The sequence below is a fragment of the Pimephales promelas genome, chromosome 8, assembly GCF_988280905.1.
Source record: "Pimephales promelas chromosome 8, fPimPro1.hap1.1, whole genome shotgun sequence".
Lineage (NCBI taxonomy): Eukaryota > Metazoa > Chordata > Actinopteri > Cypriniformes > Leuciscidae > Pimephales > Pimephales promelas.
The window spans coordinates 35728558-35748891 of NC_142776.1; the positions used below are offsets into that span (position 1 = coordinate 35728558).

Here is a 20334-nt window from a genome sequence, read left to right on the forward strand (position 1 = left end):
CTACAAAGATGGATGCCGTCGTCGAACATCACTCGCTCGAATCAGCTATCGCGTTTGTTTTAAGCGATTTGATCGTTTCCTTTTTGGTAAAAACCGAGCAAGAAACAACACTCGGCCGCCACTCTGCATACGTCATCTCCTTCATCGCTCTGATTGGTTTTAGGTCTAACCGCGACGTCTGTTTGTGACGCCCCTCTGGACATGATTTGTCTATGGCGCTTTGCCAGACCATAACTCAGTTACAACTGAGAATGGTCTGGTTTTACCCAGGCTAGGAATCTAGAGCTGTGCATGCGAGACAGAACATGTGCGCCAGCGCCAAAGTGTGTAGAGAGAGAGACCTTGCCTTCGAGATAACACCCCCTCCCCCACCGGTCAACAAAACCGATCGCCAAAATATAGTAGTAAAGACCCTAATTGTCCCTCATTTTTCTTTTCGGAAGTTGTTCATCACTAAATACGAGATAATATGTATGTCCTCCCTTCAACATTTTGCATTTGTAGGAGTTGCGTTTTTTAAAGTTGTGATTTAAAGTCTCTGTTTTAGATTGCATAGTAAGCGCATTCATCATGCAATCCTCAAGACATGTTGCTTAACAGTTGTGTGTTCCCTCAAATGTTTCTCTCTGGCATGGGCACTGCAGAGACACGTGTTGAAGGGAGAAAACCCCAGTTTACAATGTAGCCTGTGATACAGTTTATGAAGAACAGATGAGAATGTTGGCAGTTCTCCATTCTGAGAGTGATGACCTCACATGTTTGGCCCAGGTCTTCATAGTTTCATCCTCCATGGACTGTAGCAACAGAACCGTGCTCTGTGAAATATGTATACTGCGTTTCAAAAATAAAAATGATTTCATTGAAACGGCTCGAATAAAACTGCTAGAAAAGCTATTTTACATAGATCAATCCCTTAAGGTGATAGTTCAGTCGGGACGATTGACAGTTAGCATACAGTTTGGATTGGCGTTATGGTTCTGTTCTGCTGATATCATTCATTCAATATAAGTACAACATAATTCGAGAATTTAAGGGGAATCAGAATACCAAATCCTGACTGACAGGAGGAGCTGGGGATGGAAGAGGGTATTGGCTCCTGAGAAATACCGTGATGGGCGTCGTATTCCTAAAGGTAGACATGGATCAGCTGAGATTGATTTCACCGGAAAAAATTTAATTCTATAAATTTCTTAGCCTCATGTCATTCTAAAGCCGTAAGAGTTTAACTCAATTTCAAAACACTAAGATACACCCTAAAAATGCTTCGTTGTTTTAACCCAACTTTGGGTCAAATATGGACAAACCCAAACATTTGGTTAAAAATGTAATTAAAAAATTTAACCCAATGGCTGGGTTTGTCCATATTTGACCCAGCAAATTTTAGAGTGTATTTTGAATGAAATCTGAGAGAATTTCTGTCCCTCCAATGAAAGTCTCTTCAACCGAAACTCTGTCGCTTCAAAAAGAGATGTATTTTATTTGAATATATATTTTGTATGTAATTTATCCCTTAATTTTCATCATCATTACATCAGTCTTCAGTGTCACATGATCCTTCAGAAATCATTCTAATATGTAGATTTGCTGCTCAAGAAACATTTCTGATTATTATCAATGTTGAAAACAGTTGTGGAGCTTCTTCTTTTTTTCTTTTTTTTTTGGTGGAAACCGTGTTACATTTTTTTCAGGATTTTTTGATTAATAGCAGTTGAAAAGAACAGCATTTATTTGAAATAGAAATGTTTTGTAACATTATATTTTAATTGTCACTTTACAACACAATTGAAGGTATCCTTGCTGAATAAAAATATTTATGTAAAAAACAAAAAAAATTTAAATGGACAAGTCAAACGTTTGAGACGTGTGGCTCCGCAACACAGATACAATCAAGTGATGGGATTATGAGGGTTCATGGCGAAAAAACGCCTGGATCTGAGGAGGCTTTCTAGAAGCTTAGAAGTCTTCAAATAGGATTTGCCTTTTTCCCAGACACTAAAGGGTTTCCACATTACTTGCTTTTTTTTAACCCTCCCACGGAGTGGTAAGCGCTGTCATCATTCCCTCTGCATGTGTGGTTAGACTGACCCATGTGTATTAGTTAAGAAGCCTTAGCATGCACTGATCTTTTCTTGTGTTGTATATGGTGTCTTTATACAACAATACGACAGTAACCATGCAAAGACATCACAGTTTACAGCACATGTACAGTGTGAGGGAAATTCTAACTTCTAAAAGTAAAGTTATGGCCGCAGATTGGGTGGAGTAGATGTATCTGAATGCCTTGCAATGTGGTCGGTGTCGCCACAGCATGACAAATTGATTGGTTTTGAAATTACTATGGTTGAAAACACATGCTAGCCTTACTATTTACAGGACTGTATTTGGAACATGACCCCTATCGCTTTTGGACAGCGAGATCTGTCCTGACAACATTTCTGAAGACTTAGCGCTTAAATTATACATTTATATCAACTGCTGCTACATTTTTTGTTATACTGGGTTAGATTACTTTGTTTTGCATACTGTTAAAGTTTGAAGTCAACAAGATTGTTTTTTTTTTTAAGAAATTAATACTTTTATTCAGCAGGGATGCATCAGATTGATCAAAAGTGAAATTAGACATTTAAAACGTTTTATTTTTCTATTTAAAATATTCTATTCAAAGATTTCTGGAAAAAAAAAATATTAAGCTGCTTAAATGTTTTCAACATTGATAATAATAATTAGAAATGTTTCTTGAGCGTCAAATCATCATATTAGGATCATGTGACACTGAAGACTGGAATAATGATGCTTTGCTTATTTGCTTTACATTATGAGCCCTGGAAGAACAACGTTTTTAAACATATGAAGTCCAAGTCTAGTAGAGGTGAAATTAGCCTGTCTACAGAAAACAGGTGTTGTGTCTCGGGTCTGTGGTCAAATGAACTAACCCAGAATACAATTTTACTGCTTAACTGTAGCTTTCATAGTTGTGGAGATTTAATAGAGTGCTCAAGTATGTGTCTCCTTACACACAAAGTATAAAGCTTTAAAAATCATGCAAGCGCATTTGCTTCTGCAGAATTTGAGGCTTGGCTTTGGGAACTGTATAGTGCTATAGTTGATGACACACGCAGTTTATTTTTAGGTGAAGGTTTATACATACTTGCACATGCCTTATGTTTGAAATGCTGTCAGCAAGATCAAGTCAAGACACAGATCTATTTTATTAAGCAGGACTGCACTTCCTCTTTCCAAGGCAGTCATAAAACCTCGTCTCCTTACATTTCCACACACTGCACCTCAGGCAAACCTTTTGCACGGATTAAAGAAGTTTTTTAACTGATTTATAATTTATAAGCAGGGTAAAAAATGTTGTAAATGAGTTTGTAGTACGTTCTCTTTGAATTTTTTATTAGTATGCCAGATGGCACAGAATAATCAATTTTTGTGCAAATGGACTCTGTAATGCATGTACTCTGCCTCAGGATTAGTTTTTTTTAAGCACTTTTAAGCAAGTCAGTTCATGTGGGATGCAGCTTTTCTGTAGGCAAGTAAGTACAGCTTCTGTGGTGAGGACAGACCAAAACATTCAAACCTTCAATCTACAATAAAAGCAGACAAAATATTGTAATATAATACAGTTTTTTTTCTCTTTTGCTTACCCTATCTCTGGTATCACATGTCCTGTATGACCTCTGACCTGGAGTGGACCTTTTGAGTCCAAGACATGAGCTGCAAATGTGTCAGCAGGGTTTACAAGATCTATATCAGCTGCATGCATACTCAGCTTAAAGGGATAGTTCACTTTGAAATTAATTTTTGATATGTTTTAGCTTACCTCAAGGGCATTCAAGATGTAGGTGTCTTTGTTTCCACAGCATTTTCCATGTTGACATTTTTTTGGTCAAACCATTGTTGTCTGTCAGTCCTATAATGCAGTTTTAGGGGGTCCACCTCAAAGAGCATGCACAGAGAAGTCCAAATTAAACATGATTTAATGACTCGTAAATGTAAGTACACATTGATGGCCTAAAACACGAAACGAGCGGTTTGTGTGAGAAAACGAACAGTATTTATATCGTTTTACCTCTTGTTAACAGCCGTCGAACTGATCTGAATCAGATGTCCAACTGAACCGAACTGAACCATCTCCAGACGATACGCCGGAAGTGATCTCTCACGCGTCACGCATTGTTTACACGGAGATTTCGGAAGTTTTACCTTTCACTAAACATATTTAGATACATCGAAATCGTCTTCCATTGCGATTTCCTGTATATTTCAATATGTTTAGTGAAAGGTAAAACTTACGAAATCTCTGTATAAACAAAGAGTGACGTAGGAGCGCAAGCGATCACTTCCGGCGCATGCGCAGACCGAAGTGCCCGTGCCGTCAGATCATTTTGTCATGCCTATGATTACAAGAGGTAAAAACGATATAAATACTGTTCGTTTTCTCACACAAACCGCTCGTTTCGTGTCTTAGGCCATCAATGTGTACTTACACTTACGAGTCATTAAATCATGTTTAATTTGGACTTCTCTGTGCATGCTTTTTGGTGGACCCTCTTAGCCTCCAGTGTATGACTGATAGACAACAACGGTTTGACTGAAAAATGTCAAAATTGAAAATACTGTGGAAACAAAGACACCTACATCTTGGATGCCCTTGAGATAAGCTAAAACATATCAAAAAGTGAAGTGAACTTTGAAGTATTCAAAGTGAACTATCCCATAAAATGGCCATGAAATTTTGTACAGCACACCACAAACATATGTTCATGTCCACCTTCCTCTGAAAAGTGTCCAAAGTGTGTAAAAATAATTTCTTGACAGTTGAATTCTTTCGTCTTGTTTTAAATCGCCTATTAGGAGGAAAATGCAGCCTGACTAGAAAAAATTTTAAACAAATGTGCAGTTGAAAACTCTAATGAATGTGATTGGCTAAAAATAATCAAGGATTCCCACAGCGAGTCAATGAAAACAGCGCATTTGAGGAGACCCGCTCAAAGTGATTCGGGAAAATCCGGCACAGAGATTTGGATCAAAATGGTGGCCGCTATTTATTGATATGTCCACATACCCATTTAATGTTTCTTAAGCCGGTGTGTCGTGTCTGTCGGCAGGTTGCGGGGCAGCGGTACTCTCTCTGGGACGACTTCCTGGTGCAGGGCCGGCATGAGGGTCAAAAGGAAATGACCTTGGAGGAACTGCTGAAACACATTAAGGTTAAAGCACACACGCTGTCAACATCACACACTTAGAGACATCAGATACCGTTCACACTCAGTCTCACACCAGCTTTTTTTCTACAGGCTGAAATCTTTTCTCTGGCACCAGAACTGCTTTTTATGTAATATAACAGCATTTATTTGTAACTGAAATCTTTTGTAACATTATAAATAGCTGTCTGTTTAACGCATCGGTAACACTTTACAATAAGGTTCGTTAGTTAACATTAGTTAACTACATTAGTTAATATGAACTAATAATGAATAGCACATATACAGCATTTGATAATCTTTGTTAATGTTAGTTTCAACATTTACTAATACTTGATTAAAATCTTGTTAACATTAGTTAATGCACTGTGAACTAACATGAACAAACAATGAACAGCTGTATTTTCATGAACTAACATTAACAAAGATTAACAAATGCCGTTACAAATGTATTGCTCATGGTTAGTGCATGTTAGTAAATACATTAACTAATGTTAACTAATGAACCTTATTGTAAAGTGTTACCAACGCATCATTGCTGAATAAAAGTATTACTGACCTCCGATATTTGAAATGCTAGTTTATAGAGGAAATTGGTCAACTAGACGTAAATCAATCAATTATACAGTTACAAATGCTCCAAAAATCAGACATTTCTAGATGAAAACACACATTGAATACACACGGCTGGATGTGTGTCGAATTAGTTGATTTGATACGTATTTCTCATTTCAGGAAAAGCATAAGTTGAACATCACAGGCTTGTATTATGGGACTGCCGTATTGTACAGCAATCTCTCCGATCACACTGGTCGCCTGAAGCTAAGGTGTGTATGCCGATATACAGCTGTTATAAACAGAAATACATCTTTTGTATACTATATTGGATGCTTACCTGCATTATATTAACATATATTCTACAGCTAAATATCATTAGATTTGTCTAGACTAAGAGATTTTGAGACTTTGGTCCCGTAATGGATATTTTTTTAAAGCATGGACACACAGTCTTCCAGCATGACAGTCATTTGAAGCCATTAACCCTTCACTGCATGTGTGCACCTAACATCAATCTGTTGATAGACTTCAAGATCCTTCCTGGGTCTCTTCCTGCTGGAACCAAAATTAGTCTCAAAATTAGAAAACAAATACATTTATTACCCTGTCAGGTGCTGTTCCTTCCTGCCGTTTTTTCTTCTACATTTGTTTGAAACGTTTGTCATGATATAAAAGCATGTGAAAGCAAGTATGCATGTGTACAGCATGTAGACTACCAGTCAAAATGTAATTTATTCCTGTGATCAAATCTGAATATTTAGCATTATTACTCCAGTTTTCAGTGTCACATGATCCTTCAGAAATCATTCTAATATGATGATTAAATCATTAATAAAATCTTTTGACAGACAAATACAAATGTTTCGCATGTACTGCATATATGCATGACCAAATGTGTAGTATACAACCAGAGCACATTGCATTGTTTACCGGATCTCAATGCAGTGCACTCAACTTGAACTTCTATTTCTAAGGTGAGGAATGAAGTAGAAGAGGTCATGTGACATTTGAAACTGTTATAGTATGTTGCATTTCACATACAGTACTTCTATACTATTCTAATATATATATATGGAATAGTTACATGTGCAGTAAGCTAGTACTTCATTCTGAACATAACCAGTGTTTGTGTGGCATGAGAGTGACCTTCCTGTTCCTCTCTAATTATGAGATACAGACCATACTGTACCACACCCTCACATAAATAAACACTCTCATACATTCATTCACTGCAGCCATTCTTATGTAACTGTATGTTATGTAAAGAAGTACAGTGGATTTAAAAGGTTTTGATGGTACTTTGATTTAGCCTAACAAGTGACAAGGATTTGTATTAATTGATTAACTTATCGTTTATGCAGCATTACTGATCTGGTACGCTCCGCAACCAAGCGTGAGATTCCAGATCACCAGCAGATGTTGGAGATCATTCCCTCATTTGAAGAGGATGAGGAGTGCATGATGCCCATCAGATACCTCAGGTGAAGCTGGAACTGAGAGCATCACCTTAATGAGATTATTCTCTCTATTAACATAATGTTATATGCTAAACAGTCATAAAAATCATGGGAATATGCACACTGCAAAAATCTCTGTAAAAAAAAACATGCATTTAATGAGGTTAATTCTGAGAACAAATAAGAAATATTGCCTATAAAATAAATGTATAATTAAAACTCCTATATAACATTATGGTAACATTTTACAATAAGGTCTCTAACATTAGTAAAATATTTAAGGAATCATGATTTGGATTTTTAAAAATATTTTAAAATGTTCATTGAGTTTCACTTATAATGTTAAATTTTTTTGTGAAAAACCGTCATTTACTAATGGTTTGTGATTCAGCTACTGTCAGATCCAATACTGCTGACTGCTTCATCTGCCATCAAAAGTGTCTTTGCACTTTTTAATACACTGTGGCTCGTTTATAAAACAATCTTGGGTCAAATTATCTGAACAAACATATTATCCTCAGACGAGATCCTGGATGCCAAAAATAAAGCAATCATCCACTTGATCCTGACGCTAGGTGTAGTTAACCAATTTTAACTAACATACTGTATGAAACCTTACTGTAAAGTTACCAACATTACTTTGAAAAAGCCTTAATATCTTCTTGAGAATCAAAAAAAATGAATAAATAACATTGGCTATGTTGCTGTGTCACATTTGAACTGGAAAGAGTCTCTAATTTTGATATTTTACAAGTGAAATAGCTTTTCTGTTAATTCGTTTAAACTCAGTGTATCTGGGATCAATGCGACCCCTGTGGTTTCTTAATTCCCGCCCTCATCCCTTTGTTATGCAGCCATGGCCACCCACCACCCCTCACCTCACTATTATCATGTAGGAAAACAGTTCCAGAGCCAAATTTCATCACCTTTAAACATGTTTGTGTGTATTCAGACCTAATCACATTACAGCACTGTTTCACATTCACAAAAAAGATTTGACAGTTTGATTCTGGCTATAAACCTCACATACTAAAAATTCTTAGCCTACTGTATCTGTCTACATCTCATATTGTTCTGTCATTAAAGTCTTATTTTAAAGGGAGAATTCCAGATTTTACTCAATTACTGCCTGTTTCTTAAGAATAAAGAGTAATAATTGCACAGTATACTGTATGAGATATTCATTGTTGTGTTGAAACCATAAATTGTATTTGCATGAGTAGCAAATTTCACAGAAAAGTTGTCATTCATGCGACGGCTGCAAACCAAATAAAACTTAGAACATTAAACTTGGGCAAGCTAAACATGAATATTGTTGGTTAACTGTTCGTTAACTATTTGGATTCTAATAAATGTAACCATGTGTTAAATATCGGTCTGATATATTTCTGTTGCAACCAATTAACTAAAGCAACAATGGCATATATTTTTTCTTTAAAATGGGCTGAATGATATATATATACCTGTATATTAAAATACCCGTTTTTTATAAAAATAGGTCAGAATATTCTCTTTTATATAAAAAAAAATTTATTGCAATATTATTAATACATAGAACAATATTAGACATTTTCAGAAATAAAATCCAGCAAATTTTCAGAAACGCATCAGATGTATCCAATGATGTCATTGCATATGATAGGCTGTCGACTCCCAGTCTTCATGGCGGTGCTAAACTGGTAAAAGTCTGGTCCCATTTGGTGCAAACTGGCATGGGACTGATGAAAGAAGGGTTTGGGGGGTTGGAATCCCACAGGACAAGACATCCGTTTAGTGCGTTTAGTCTCCTCGACTCCAACTCCCTTCGACATGCCTGCAATTTTCCGCCGCATGTTGACCAGAAAGTCCTTGGCCATTTTGCGGCTGGCGTTCGGCTTCAGTTCTGCAGAATCTGGGCACTCTGGAAGGTCCATCCAGTTTTTAATAAGATCTGCAAAGCTGTTGTCTCCAAGAACCAGCGGTTGCCTGTTCCGCCCTCTAGTTAACAAAGACGTGGTCCAGTCCGTTGGGTCGCTGGCCTCAAACGACGTCCAGCGCTCCAGGCATGCGTCTGATGTGGATTTGGGACGGGTTCGGTTGGTGCGGACACACGCGGAAGATGAAACGCGTACATTCCTTGTGCGGCGCAACACTACGCCCTCATCCTGCCACGATGCTTCGGAGTACCCAGAATCAAAGTCCAGGCTTTTCAAGCTGCTGGGGGAGCCCTGAGGCAGACGGCCGACACCGGCCTCCTCATCCTCCTCTTCTTCTTCCAGTGGGCTGGCCAGGCAGCAGGCGGAGTCGTAGGTGCTGGCGTCGCTAACGTCAGATATCCGCAGGCGACTGAGTAGCTCCCGCTTTTGTGCCCTCTTTTGACAGGCTCGAGTGGCGTATGAGCACTTTGATTGATTGTCGGGTTCTCGTATCTGCTTCAGATCCTGCAGAGACCTCATCATGTATCGCATCTGGTCCCGAAAACAGTCGCCTGAATTGCGAGAGCACAGCTAGAGAAAGAAAAGGAAGAGGTTTGAGCTTGACTGCATGCATCAAATGCAATAGATGCACCACACTGATCACCAGTTGTATGCATTTTTCATGCTATGTCCATCACTGTACCATTCAATCTCAGAAAAAAAAGGTACAAAAGCTGTCACTGGGGCGGTACCTTTTCAAAAGGTACACTTTTACCTAAAGGGTGCATATTGGTACCTTAATGGGTACCAATATGCACCCTTTAGGTACAAAAGTGTACCTTTTGAAAAGGGACCGCCCCAGTGACAGCTTTTGTACCTTTTTTTCTGAGAGTGTTGGTACCGCCAAAGTACTTGCTAAAGGGCAAGATGAGTCAGTTCCTCATTTTTTCTGAATAAAAACTGCAGATCCATTGCCAGACTGGTGTGTCCAGGATCTTTAATCGCCTTGGAAAACAACTCATGTACCAGGCCAAACAAGACATAAATGTGTCTAAGCTCTCCTTCAGAAAGCAATCCAGAATTTTAGTTTAATCCAGCAGCATTAAACCAACATCATTATGAGTGGGAGAGAGAAACAAACACAATCCATTTGGATTGTCTCAGGGGAGAAGAGTCAGAATATGATGCATGCCGATACATCCGCACTGATTGTGGGAACGGGAAAGAGTCCCTTCCTGCACCGCTTCTGGCAGAAAGACAGGCCACACTTCTCCCAACGCAAGTTTCATGATTAATGCAAGGGTTGTTGTGGTTGAAAAGGGAATGATGTCATTTTTTGGGACACGGCGAATGATCCGGGATCAGACTAATGGTGTATATCAGTCTATTTAGGATGGTCCAACAACAACGAAAAATAAGTAATGCACTTATAATTGGTTATTATATTAGTAATACATGATTAGATTAGATAGTCACCTACTTAGAACTGCAGTGCAATTGCTAAATGATACATTGAATAATAATCTAAATAAAATATATCATGTAGATAAAAAAACCTAAATGAAAAATAGAGGAATGTTTATGCTTTTAAACCCTCCAGAATGTCTTGCCTCATACTTTCATTGTTCATTCTTTAAAACAACAAAATTCCCCTTGACCAGGCTTATCAAATAGATTTCATTCCATCAAGGGTCCACACCTCTCATAAAGCAAAAAGTCTCTGTTTTCCAGTGAAAACATTCCCCTAATCTCAAGTGATTTACTTTACTTTCACTTCCAGCTCTGCAGTAGCCGTTAAGTATCTGGAATTTTTTGGGAATGCCTTTGAAAGGCAGAAAAACACAGCCATCCATGTGAACCGGCTCTTAGACTCAGCTGCTCTGCAGCCCTCAGACTGGACCAGTGACCACTCCATGGTGTTATCACAGCTGTGAGAACTTAGCCATTTGGCTCGAAGCTGCAAATGCGTGTGTGCTTGAAAAGCCAGCGGTTGCCAGAGGCCATGAAAAATGCATAGAGTTGGGTAGCGGTTAACCTCCATCGCTGCTGAAAATGTACATTTCATTTCACAACCCAGATTATAGTTCAAGATATAGTTTTATAATGCCTGAGGGAGGCACAAGATACACCAGTGCATGAGTCACACTCATATTGGAGTTAAAACTATAGAGAAATGCAGCATATTAACAAATATATTCAACACTGATAGAATGGGGCTCTGAAAATGACATTTAAGAAAATAAATACAGCTTCTATGGTTGCTACTACTGTATATGGGATCTACATTCAAATGCTTAATACATTTTAATTTGTTCATATTAATAGTTTTATTTTAGTTTAGTATATCAATTTAGCCAATGTTTTCTTCTTTGCATGAACACAGACGCTAGGCTTTTTCCAATAATATATATATATATATTTTTTTGACATTAACATCGTCTCTAGATGATCAAGAACAAAGCAAGCAAAACAGAACACGTACCATGTTTATTTTTCCGTTTGCAGAGTTAGTCCTCCTTGGTATATTTCCTCTGCAAAAAGAAAAGATGTGGCATAAGTAACGTTATTTTAAATAATGTACAATAGTGTTTATATGTATCCTAAGTGAGTTTAAGACACTTACCAAACTGTACACAAAAAATATGGCAGGTTTATACAGTAGTCCAGAGTGCTATTAACCGCTTCAGCGTGTCATCAGTCAATGCGCGTTTGGAGTGAGAGCTGGGAGCTTTTGAGCGCGCCGTCAGTTTCCTCCGGACAATCTCAGCCAATCAGCACGACGCGTCAGGCTGACATCCAATCAGAAAGCCAGATGCGAGCGAAGAACAAGCGCTTCACACAGATAGACTGATTGATACAGTTTAATGATTAATAATAGTAAATATAATAATTACTTGATCAATTCATCTGACTAATTCGACTGATAATATTATTTGTTATGTAATAAACTATATATTAACAAGATAAAATAATGAAATAAAATAACACGATAGGATTTAAAAACAAACAAAAAACAACAACAAAAAACGTAAGGTAATCAATGAAAACCATACGGAAACGCTACCAAAAAAGTATTAATGGCAATGTATTTTTTGTCTCATGTCCTTTCTGTGCTCACATTAACTTTACAAAAGAAGCATTTTGCCATTGAGTTGAATAAAACTAGCACATCCATAATAGAAGTCCTCACCCACCCCATTGGTAACCCGTCAAAAAACAAAAGCTCAATAGAAAGAAATATCAGAATATAATCCTGATTCTGCACTTGATTCTCCACTAGAAAATAGCTGCAAATTAAATATTTACACATTAAGAACTAATTTAAAATTCAAGATAAAATAATGAAATAAAATAACAATAGGATTTTTTTTTATTTTATGACAAAAAAAAAAGAAAAGAAAAAAAAAGTTGGGTAATCAATGAAAACCATACGGAAACGCTACCAAAATAGTATTAATGGCAATGTATTTTTTGATATGTACAAATTATGGTATTCTTTTGAGCACTTAGAAGTACTATGACTCTGGACTTGACTCTGAAGCAAAGCTATTAAAAATGACAAAGTCCAAAAATATGCCAAAAAAAATGTGGAATTTACTCAATACCATGTTATTACCATCATCGCTGTACCATGGTACCACCAGAGTATTTTCTGTAAGGATTGTACAAAACATTTTGTACTAATACAAAACAAACCATTTCCTTTTTTTTTATACATATATTTGCCTAATTTTGGGGCTTTCATTTTTGCTGTTGTTTTTGGCAACACAAAAAGCTCCTAGGAAATAGTTCTGGATTGTCAGTTCATTTATTTACTGAGTGTCTAGCGCCTTCTTGGGGGGATGGAGTGAAACTGCAGAAGTGTCCAATGAATATTAATAAAAATAGCATGAAATAAAATACATGCAACATTGCCTGGCAGTTGAGCAAAAACACATTTACTGCATACAGTGTTATAAGAGACATAAAAGACAAAGTAGCACGGGTCTATCTTACATAACTTTTATTTCCAACGAAATCTTTTATGGCATTTAGATATTAACCCAAAGACTGTAGTCTAAGTTTTATTTAGCTCTTAAAATGTGCTCAACACTTTTACACTTTTCATTTGATAGCGTGAATAAAAACGGCCCTAGGATCTACAGACAGTGAAAACAAGGCACAGACATCGCGAAGAAAAAAAAAAGGGATGGTACAGCAACAGGAAGGAGAAATGTGAGGTCGGATATAAATATTTTACACGTTAGTCGATTTTGGACAGTGTCACAGTCAAGCTAGTAGAGAGTGTCCAGATATATCAGTGGCTGAGGGAATGTCACGTCGAGGTTTAGAGAGAGCGAGCCATGGTCCGTCATCATGCAACAACATACAGTGAAGCCTGGGTTGAAGATTCGGTGCTAAAGGTTTACAAAAGAGATGTCTCATTTCCTTTCTGTGCTGACATTAACTTTACAAAAGAATTATTTTGCCATTGAGTTGAATAAAACTAGCACATCCATAATAGAAGTCCTCACCCACCCCATTGGTAACCCGTCAAAAAACAAAAGCTCAATAGAAACAAATATCAGAATATAATCCTGATTCTCCACTTGTTGTTGTTTTTTTTGGGCAGAAAATAACTGCAAAATTAAATATTTACACATTGAGAACCAATTTAAAATTCAAGATTCTGGAAAGGAGGAAGGATGGTGTTCTAGAATTCGGTGAAGTTTCTCTTTTCCTGGTTCACAAGTCTTTTTCAGGTTATCAAAAAACAAAAACAAAAAACACAATTCTTATAGGTAGCTGAAGGCAGTCTAGCATGTGGTGAACAACCCGTTGACCAGCTCCAAACACTTTACACTTTCCTGAGGAATAATCACAACAAAATCAACAAGGTTAATAATAGTATCTCATATTAACTATGTGACTTTAAAGGGATAGTTCACTTTGTAATTAACTTTTGACATGTTTTATCTTACCTCAAGGGCATCCAAGATGTAGGTGTCTTTGTTTCCACAGTAGTTTAAATTTTGATATATTTAGGTCAAACCGTTCTTGTCTGTCAGTCATATAATGGAGGTCTATGGTCACCACCTCAAAGAGCATGCACAGAGAAGTCCAGATTAAACATGATTTAATGACTCGTGAATGCAAGTACACATTGACGGCCTAAGACACGAAACGAACGGTTTGTGTGAGAAAACGAACAGTATTTATATCGTTTTTACCTCTTGTAACCACAGTCACGCCCAAGTACTCTGAGGGCGCAGGCGCTTCGGTCTACACAAGCGCCGGAAATGATCTCTCGTGCGTATACGTCACTCATTGTTTACACAGAGATTTCAGAAGTGTTATCCTTCACTGTGAAGATCTAAACATATTTAGATATACAGGAAATCGCAATGAAGGACGATTTCGATATATCAACAGATCACTACCGGCGCTTTCCGGCACTTGCGCAGACAAATTTGTTTTCTCACACAAACCGCGCGTTTCGTGTCTTAGGCCATCAATGTGTACTTACATTTACGAGTCATTAAATCATGTTTAATTTGGACTTCTCTGTGCATGCTCTTTGAGGTGGTGACCATAGACCTCCATTATATAACTGACAGACAAGAACGGTTTGACCTAAAAATATAAAAATTGAAAATACTGCGGAAACAAACACACCTACATCTTGGATGGCCATGAGGTAAGCTAAAACATATCAAAAATTAATTTCAAAGTGAACTATCCCTTTAAATCTTTTCAAACCTAACATGTTAAATGCTTTGAAAAGTTGATACTGTATTTTTGATCAAATAAATAAATGCAGGCTTGGTAAGCCTTTAAAAAAAAAAAAGGTTTTTGAGCAACTATATCTGAACACAGGTCTGTTGTATATGGATGAATGGTGTGTGTGTGTGTGTGTGTATTAACCTGGTCATTCTCTTGGCCACCTTCATTAAAAGAGGCCGCAGTCCTTCAGGTTGTTTTTGATGATGACATCAGTGACGGCGTCAAACACAAACTGCACGTTCTTAGTGTCGGTAGCGCACGTAAAGTGGGTGTAAATTTCCTTCGTGTCCTTTTTCTTGTTGAGGTCCTCAAACTTGGTCTGGATGTAACTGGCAGCCTCGTCATATTTATTGGCTCCTGTATGAAACCCATACAGAGAATAATGTCAGCAGATTTCACCTCGTCCATCATATAACATTTACTTTTTAGCCAGGTACTTAAAAATAACCACATGCTAAATCATGATCCACAGGCACAAATCAAATAAATGTTCTGTTTCAGTTCGAGCCTCATCGTGGGATAATGTTGATGAACACTCAGTTAAAAAAAAGAAAATACTCAAAGACCTGAGTATTCAGGAAAGCAGATGGTGAGAGGACTGCGCGTGATCTTCTCCTCAAACAGATCCTTCTTGTTGAGGAAGAGGATGATGGAGGTCTCGGTGAACCACTTGTTGTTGCAGATGGAGTCGAACAGTTTCATGCTTTCATGCATGCGGTTCTGAAAAAGAGGAGTGTGATTGTTGAGAGGGCAGTGACTCAACAGCAGAGGGCGCTGGCGGCTCACTTTGCCCCGTGGACAGATACAGTCTTCTGTATACTATGGCAGTTATAACTTAGTTTAGAATTACATAAAATACATCAGCCTTACTAAGAACTACTTAGAAAAACTATTTATCAAATTAAAAAATTATTAATTACATAAAATGTGACTAATAAATGAAGATCATTTGTTAAAAATACTTGATTTTGGGCAAATGTCCAGTGCATTTTTTTATTTATAATAAAATGGTCAATGTACTCTAAAAGTGAAGCTTTTTAATTTGTCCAAACAGATCCCGTATATATTGTATATATTTATTTAACCTGAGGCACTCCCCTGTTTTTATTCTTGCTACCAGTTTGTTTTTTTGTTTTATTATTAATTTTGTTTTTTATTGATTTATTTTTTGGACAAAAATGTTGTATAATATGACCAAATGTGTATTTATGTCTTGCAACGTCAAGAAAAAAAATAAAAATAAAATGTAAAAATGCTTGGAGAGGTTTGCAAAACTAATCGCATAATGACAGATACATAATTCAGGTTTATTGTTCGGACAATTGAGATTTTTTTTCCGAGTCTCACCATCTCCTCATCCTCTGCGAGCACCAGGTCATAAGCGCTCAGAGCCACACAGAAGATTATGGCTGTTACTCCCTCAAAGCAATGGATCCATTTCTTCCTCTCCGACCTCTGACCTCCCACATCAAACATCCTGAAGAAGAGAAAGGAGAATTAGAGCGGGAGAATGTTTTATGTTGTTTGGTTCTTTCACGAGCATTAAGATTTCATGAGGGTCTCGGAAGAACGAATACAGGCGGACGATAATGAGAAAACACTTTCTACCAGGAACCTTTTCACTTTCTTTCCATATAGAGCAGCTTAGTCACCATGAAATCAAAACTGACAATTCTTGTTTTATATTGAATATTGCAGGCAGCATTTATTATAAATAATGATTCATCCATGTTTTTTCATGTGCCTCATCAACTTAAATCAACATATTTCCCCTCCCTCTTGCAGACAGTCTTAGATAAGCTACTAATAATATCAACAGTGTAATTAGATTACTCTACAAATTACTCTCGAAAACATTTTTGCATTACTAATTACTTTAGAAATCCCATATCAACCTCTACCAGCTAAACAATACAAGGATAGACACAAAACATGCAATTTTAATTTTTTTGAAAGAATTAAAAGTGCAAAGACATACTTGAACTGACCATACTTTGATGTTAAATCCACTATTGTTTTATATTGAATTGTTTTAGACTATACTGCAATTAATTCAATAACATCAGAACTAATTATATTACAGAAAAATTAAGAGTAATCCCTTTTTACAGTAATTTAAAAAAAAATACAGTAATTAATTACTTCATAACTTCATAAGTAATTAATTAATTCATGATGTGTTAACTGACACGAGGGCGGGGCAACCTGTCTGTCACTCACATGAGATCCACCAATAGCAAACCACAACCATCCAATCAATTCCTCATGGACAAAATCAAGCTCCGCCTTTCAGTTTTTCTCCTTTCACTCAGATATACGTCACAATAGGGTAGAAAAAGACTATCGCAACTTCCATTTCATGCTGACTTTACCCAATTCTAGAATAAACTCCCCTACACATCGAGAACTCTTCCTGCTGATTTTTGCCCATATAATATTGATTTTTATATACATATTAATAAATAAATACCCTATCAAGCTATTTCGGCGCAAACGCACACACACATACATATCTCAAGATTGGTGTTGAGCTAAGGTACGTGTATTTATAGCTCATTGATTTGTGTACATGCAGACACACAGCACTGAATGCGTTTCTCACTTGAAGTGCAGATCTTTAAAAGTGAAATGCGTCTCCACGATCCCAGTGGTCTTCACTCTGGTCCTCAAGACGTCCTGCTGCGTGGGAACGTAGTCCGCCCGTCCTATCCTATCCATATCCTTCAGATAACTACACACAAACACACACACGTATGTAATTAGGTCATTAAACTGTCATTAAACAATCATTAATACACTCTAAAAGGCTTTATTCTCTGTGCGCATGTCCCAAAGTCATATAACTTTATATATGAAGAGTTCAGATGCAAAAGCCTCTAAATGCCATTTGAAATTTTCTTCTTTAATGATGATTTTTGTCAAACTTGTATATTTAAGTTCAGTAATTTCACTTAAATAACAATTAATAGGTAATTATCATTGCCATTTAAGTGAAATTACTGAACTTAAATATACAAGCTTGATAAAAATGATCATTTTAGAAGAAAATTTCAAATGGCACTTAGAGGCTTTTGCATCTGAACTCTTCATATATATATAATATATATACAGTATATATTATATATATATATATATATATATATATATATATATATATATTGTTTATATAAATATATATTGTTTATATATATATATATATATATAAACAAACATATAATTTATATAATATGCTTATTGCATAGTATATACTGTATGCATGGTAAGCCGTTTGCAGTATATACAGTAGTAAAGTATTTATATTTATAAAAAACTATGCATTGATAAACATTTTAAAAAAGTAGTATACTACACTGCTGACCTCATGCATATTTAATTGTTTTAATTTTGTGCATAAACAATAAATAATAATAATTAAATAATAAATGAAGGAGCTTAAAGATCACTGTTGATATTGCTTCAGATTGATACAACACAGGTCAAGCACATTGCATTGTGGGATACAGCATTCAACGCAGTGTATTCTAGTTGCACACTGCACACTTTAGCTAAGGTCATTTGCATATTTCATGCATACAGTAAACCTGCCTACTGTGTACAGTACACACACACACACACACACACACCGATCAGAGTGAAGTTTGATCTGAGCCGAGTCTTCAGAGGTTTCCGCATCACAACAGCAGCTTGTGTGTGAAGCAGACTTTGACTGGAAGCCATAAATAGTCGTATTAGCTCAGTGAGCCGTCGCTGTTGGCCGGACCGCGGGCCTGTGCGCTTCGCTAACTGACAGCATTTCTATGGCAACCCCGACTGACACTGACCTTTCATACATAATGATTCAGGCTGAAAAATCAGGTCATACTTTCCCAACATGTACAGTAATTGGTAAAATAAACAACTTCACTTTCATAATAATAGTCCTAATAATTTCATCTATGATACTTTTTTTGACTCTTTAGACAGATGAAATTCAACTTTTTTCTCCTTTTATGACCGAATATTAGAATGGCTGTCAAGAACTAGCCATAATTCAACCCCAAAATCCAAAGAAGAAACTAAAATCTTCTCTTTTTTATATTCAAATATATATATATATATATATATATATATATATATATGAAAAGTTCAGATGCAAAAGCCTCTAAATGCCATTTGAAATTTTCTTCTTTAATGATGATTTTTATCAAACTTGTATATTTAAGTTCAGTAATTTCACTTAAATAACAATTAATAGGTAATTATCATTGCCATTTAAGTGAAATCACTGAACTTAAATATACAAGCTTGATAAAAATGATAATTTTAGAAGAAAATTTCAAATGGCACTTCGAGGCTTTTGCATCTGAACTCTTCATATATTTAATTATATGCAAAATCTTATTGGTCCAACCAAAATTGGACTTTTTTTTTGTTGCTCAAAATGTCAATACATCACTAGAGAATGTTCCAGTTCATGTGGTCGTTCAACATGCAGTATTACACTGCCAACAGCACATTAATTCTATTGAATAAGCAAACAAATAAATTGATTATTTCTTGATGTGAGCATCTACTAAAAAATGCTTTTTAAAAACACCCCACTTCTCTGATCACACAATGAGTAAATATTCAAGAATTGCATTGTTTAAAATTAAATTGTTTAGCTCAGAGTCATTTAAAATCAATATCAAAAATGAAAAACAGAACTGAAATGTCGTAGTATCGTCCTTTAGCTTTGCGTTTAAGGCTTTGAGAGTTTATTTCTTAGAATACGCTGGGTTTAATGGGCGGCACTTCAGAGGGTTTCAGGAAGAAGATCATATAATGGACAGAGGACACACTCCGTCTGCTTTCACTTCTGCAGGATTAAGTCGGAGATGTGGGATGAAGGGAATGCGAGGACAATACACTGAGGTAAACGCAGGTCTTAATTTTACTTCTGATACTGAAGCAGTAGTGGCTATTAAACATCCAACAAATGCAGCGTTAAAATCTCACATTTGAATTCTGGGCCTAAAATGTGTCTAAAAGTGAACATATAAAGAAAAAGGTCTGCGTTGGTCCTGGTAAACCCTACATTGTGGGGACCACATGTTTCCGCAAACATTTTTTGGAGGAAAATCACTTAGAAAGTGATGCTTTTTAAACATAAAAATGCAAAAAGTTTTCCGTGATGGGTAGGTAAAAGAGTATGGGGATAAAATATGCAGTTTTGTACAGTATAAAAATCATTATTTCGATGAAAGTCCCCATAAAACATAGAAACCCACCACGAGCGAGTGTGTGTGTTCAACGAAGGTCCGAATGTGTCAACATCATGACCTCATTTAAGGCAGGGGATGTTTCTGCTAACAACAAAAGATGGACTTGGCATTGAGTTTCCTGCTTGAACCTGGCTCCCATCATGCATCAGTGTGTGTGTGTGCTAAAAAAAACATTAAAGTCACGTTCTGTTTCGAGAGAGATGTAATTTAA

General features: G+C 36.5%; 3 protein-coding genes across 3 annotated transcripts in view; 1 reads left to right on the plus strand and 2 right to left on the minus strand.

The window, feature by feature from the left end:
* Nucleotides 1-8511, plus strand: part of uba7 (ubiquitin-like modifier activating enzyme 7) — a 67765-nt gene extending 59254 nt beyond the window's left edge. The window contains exons 23-25 of the mRNA XM_039693237.2: nt 5112-5213; nt 5943-6034; nt 7127-8511. Of these exons, the coding sequence (XP_039549171.2) occupies nt 5112-5213; nt 5943-6034; nt 7127-7250 (318 nt within the window). The 3' untranslated portion in view covers nt 7251-8511. The remainder of the gene's footprint in view (nt 1-5111; nt 5214-5942; nt 6035-7126) is intronic.
* Nucleotides 8512-8729: 218 nt separating this feature from the next.
* inka1b (inka box actin regulator 1b) lies at nt 8730-12087 on the minus strand. Its single transcript, XM_039693240.2, has 3 exons — nt 11741-12087; nt 11600-11648; nt 8730-9708 (listed from the first exon to the last, which is right to left on the minus strand). Exons 2-3 carry the CDS (start codon nt 11600-11602, stop codon nt 8830-8832), a joined length of 882 nt encoding a protein of 293 aa, XP_039549174.2. The 5' UTR covers nt 11603-11648; nt 11741-12087; the 3' UTR covers nt 8730-8829.
* A 1016-nt stretch (nt 12088-13103) lies between these two features.
* Nucleotides 13104-20334, minus strand: part of gnai2b (guanine nucleotide binding protein (G protein), alpha inhibiting activity polypeptide 2b) — a 51927-nt gene continuing 44696 nt past the window's right edge. The window contains exons 5-9 of the mRNA XM_039693239.2: nt 17483-17611; nt 16228-16357; nt 15447-15600; nt 15022-15237; nt 13104-13964 (exon numbers count right to left, since the gene is read on the minus strand). Of these exons, the coding sequence (XP_039549173.1) occupies nt 15047-15237; nt 15447-15600; nt 16228-16357; nt 17483-17611 (604 nt within the window). The 3' untranslated portion in view covers nt 13104-13964; nt 15022-15046. The remainder of the gene's footprint in view (nt 13965-15021; nt 15238-15446; nt 15601-16227; nt 16358-17482; nt 17612-20334) is intronic.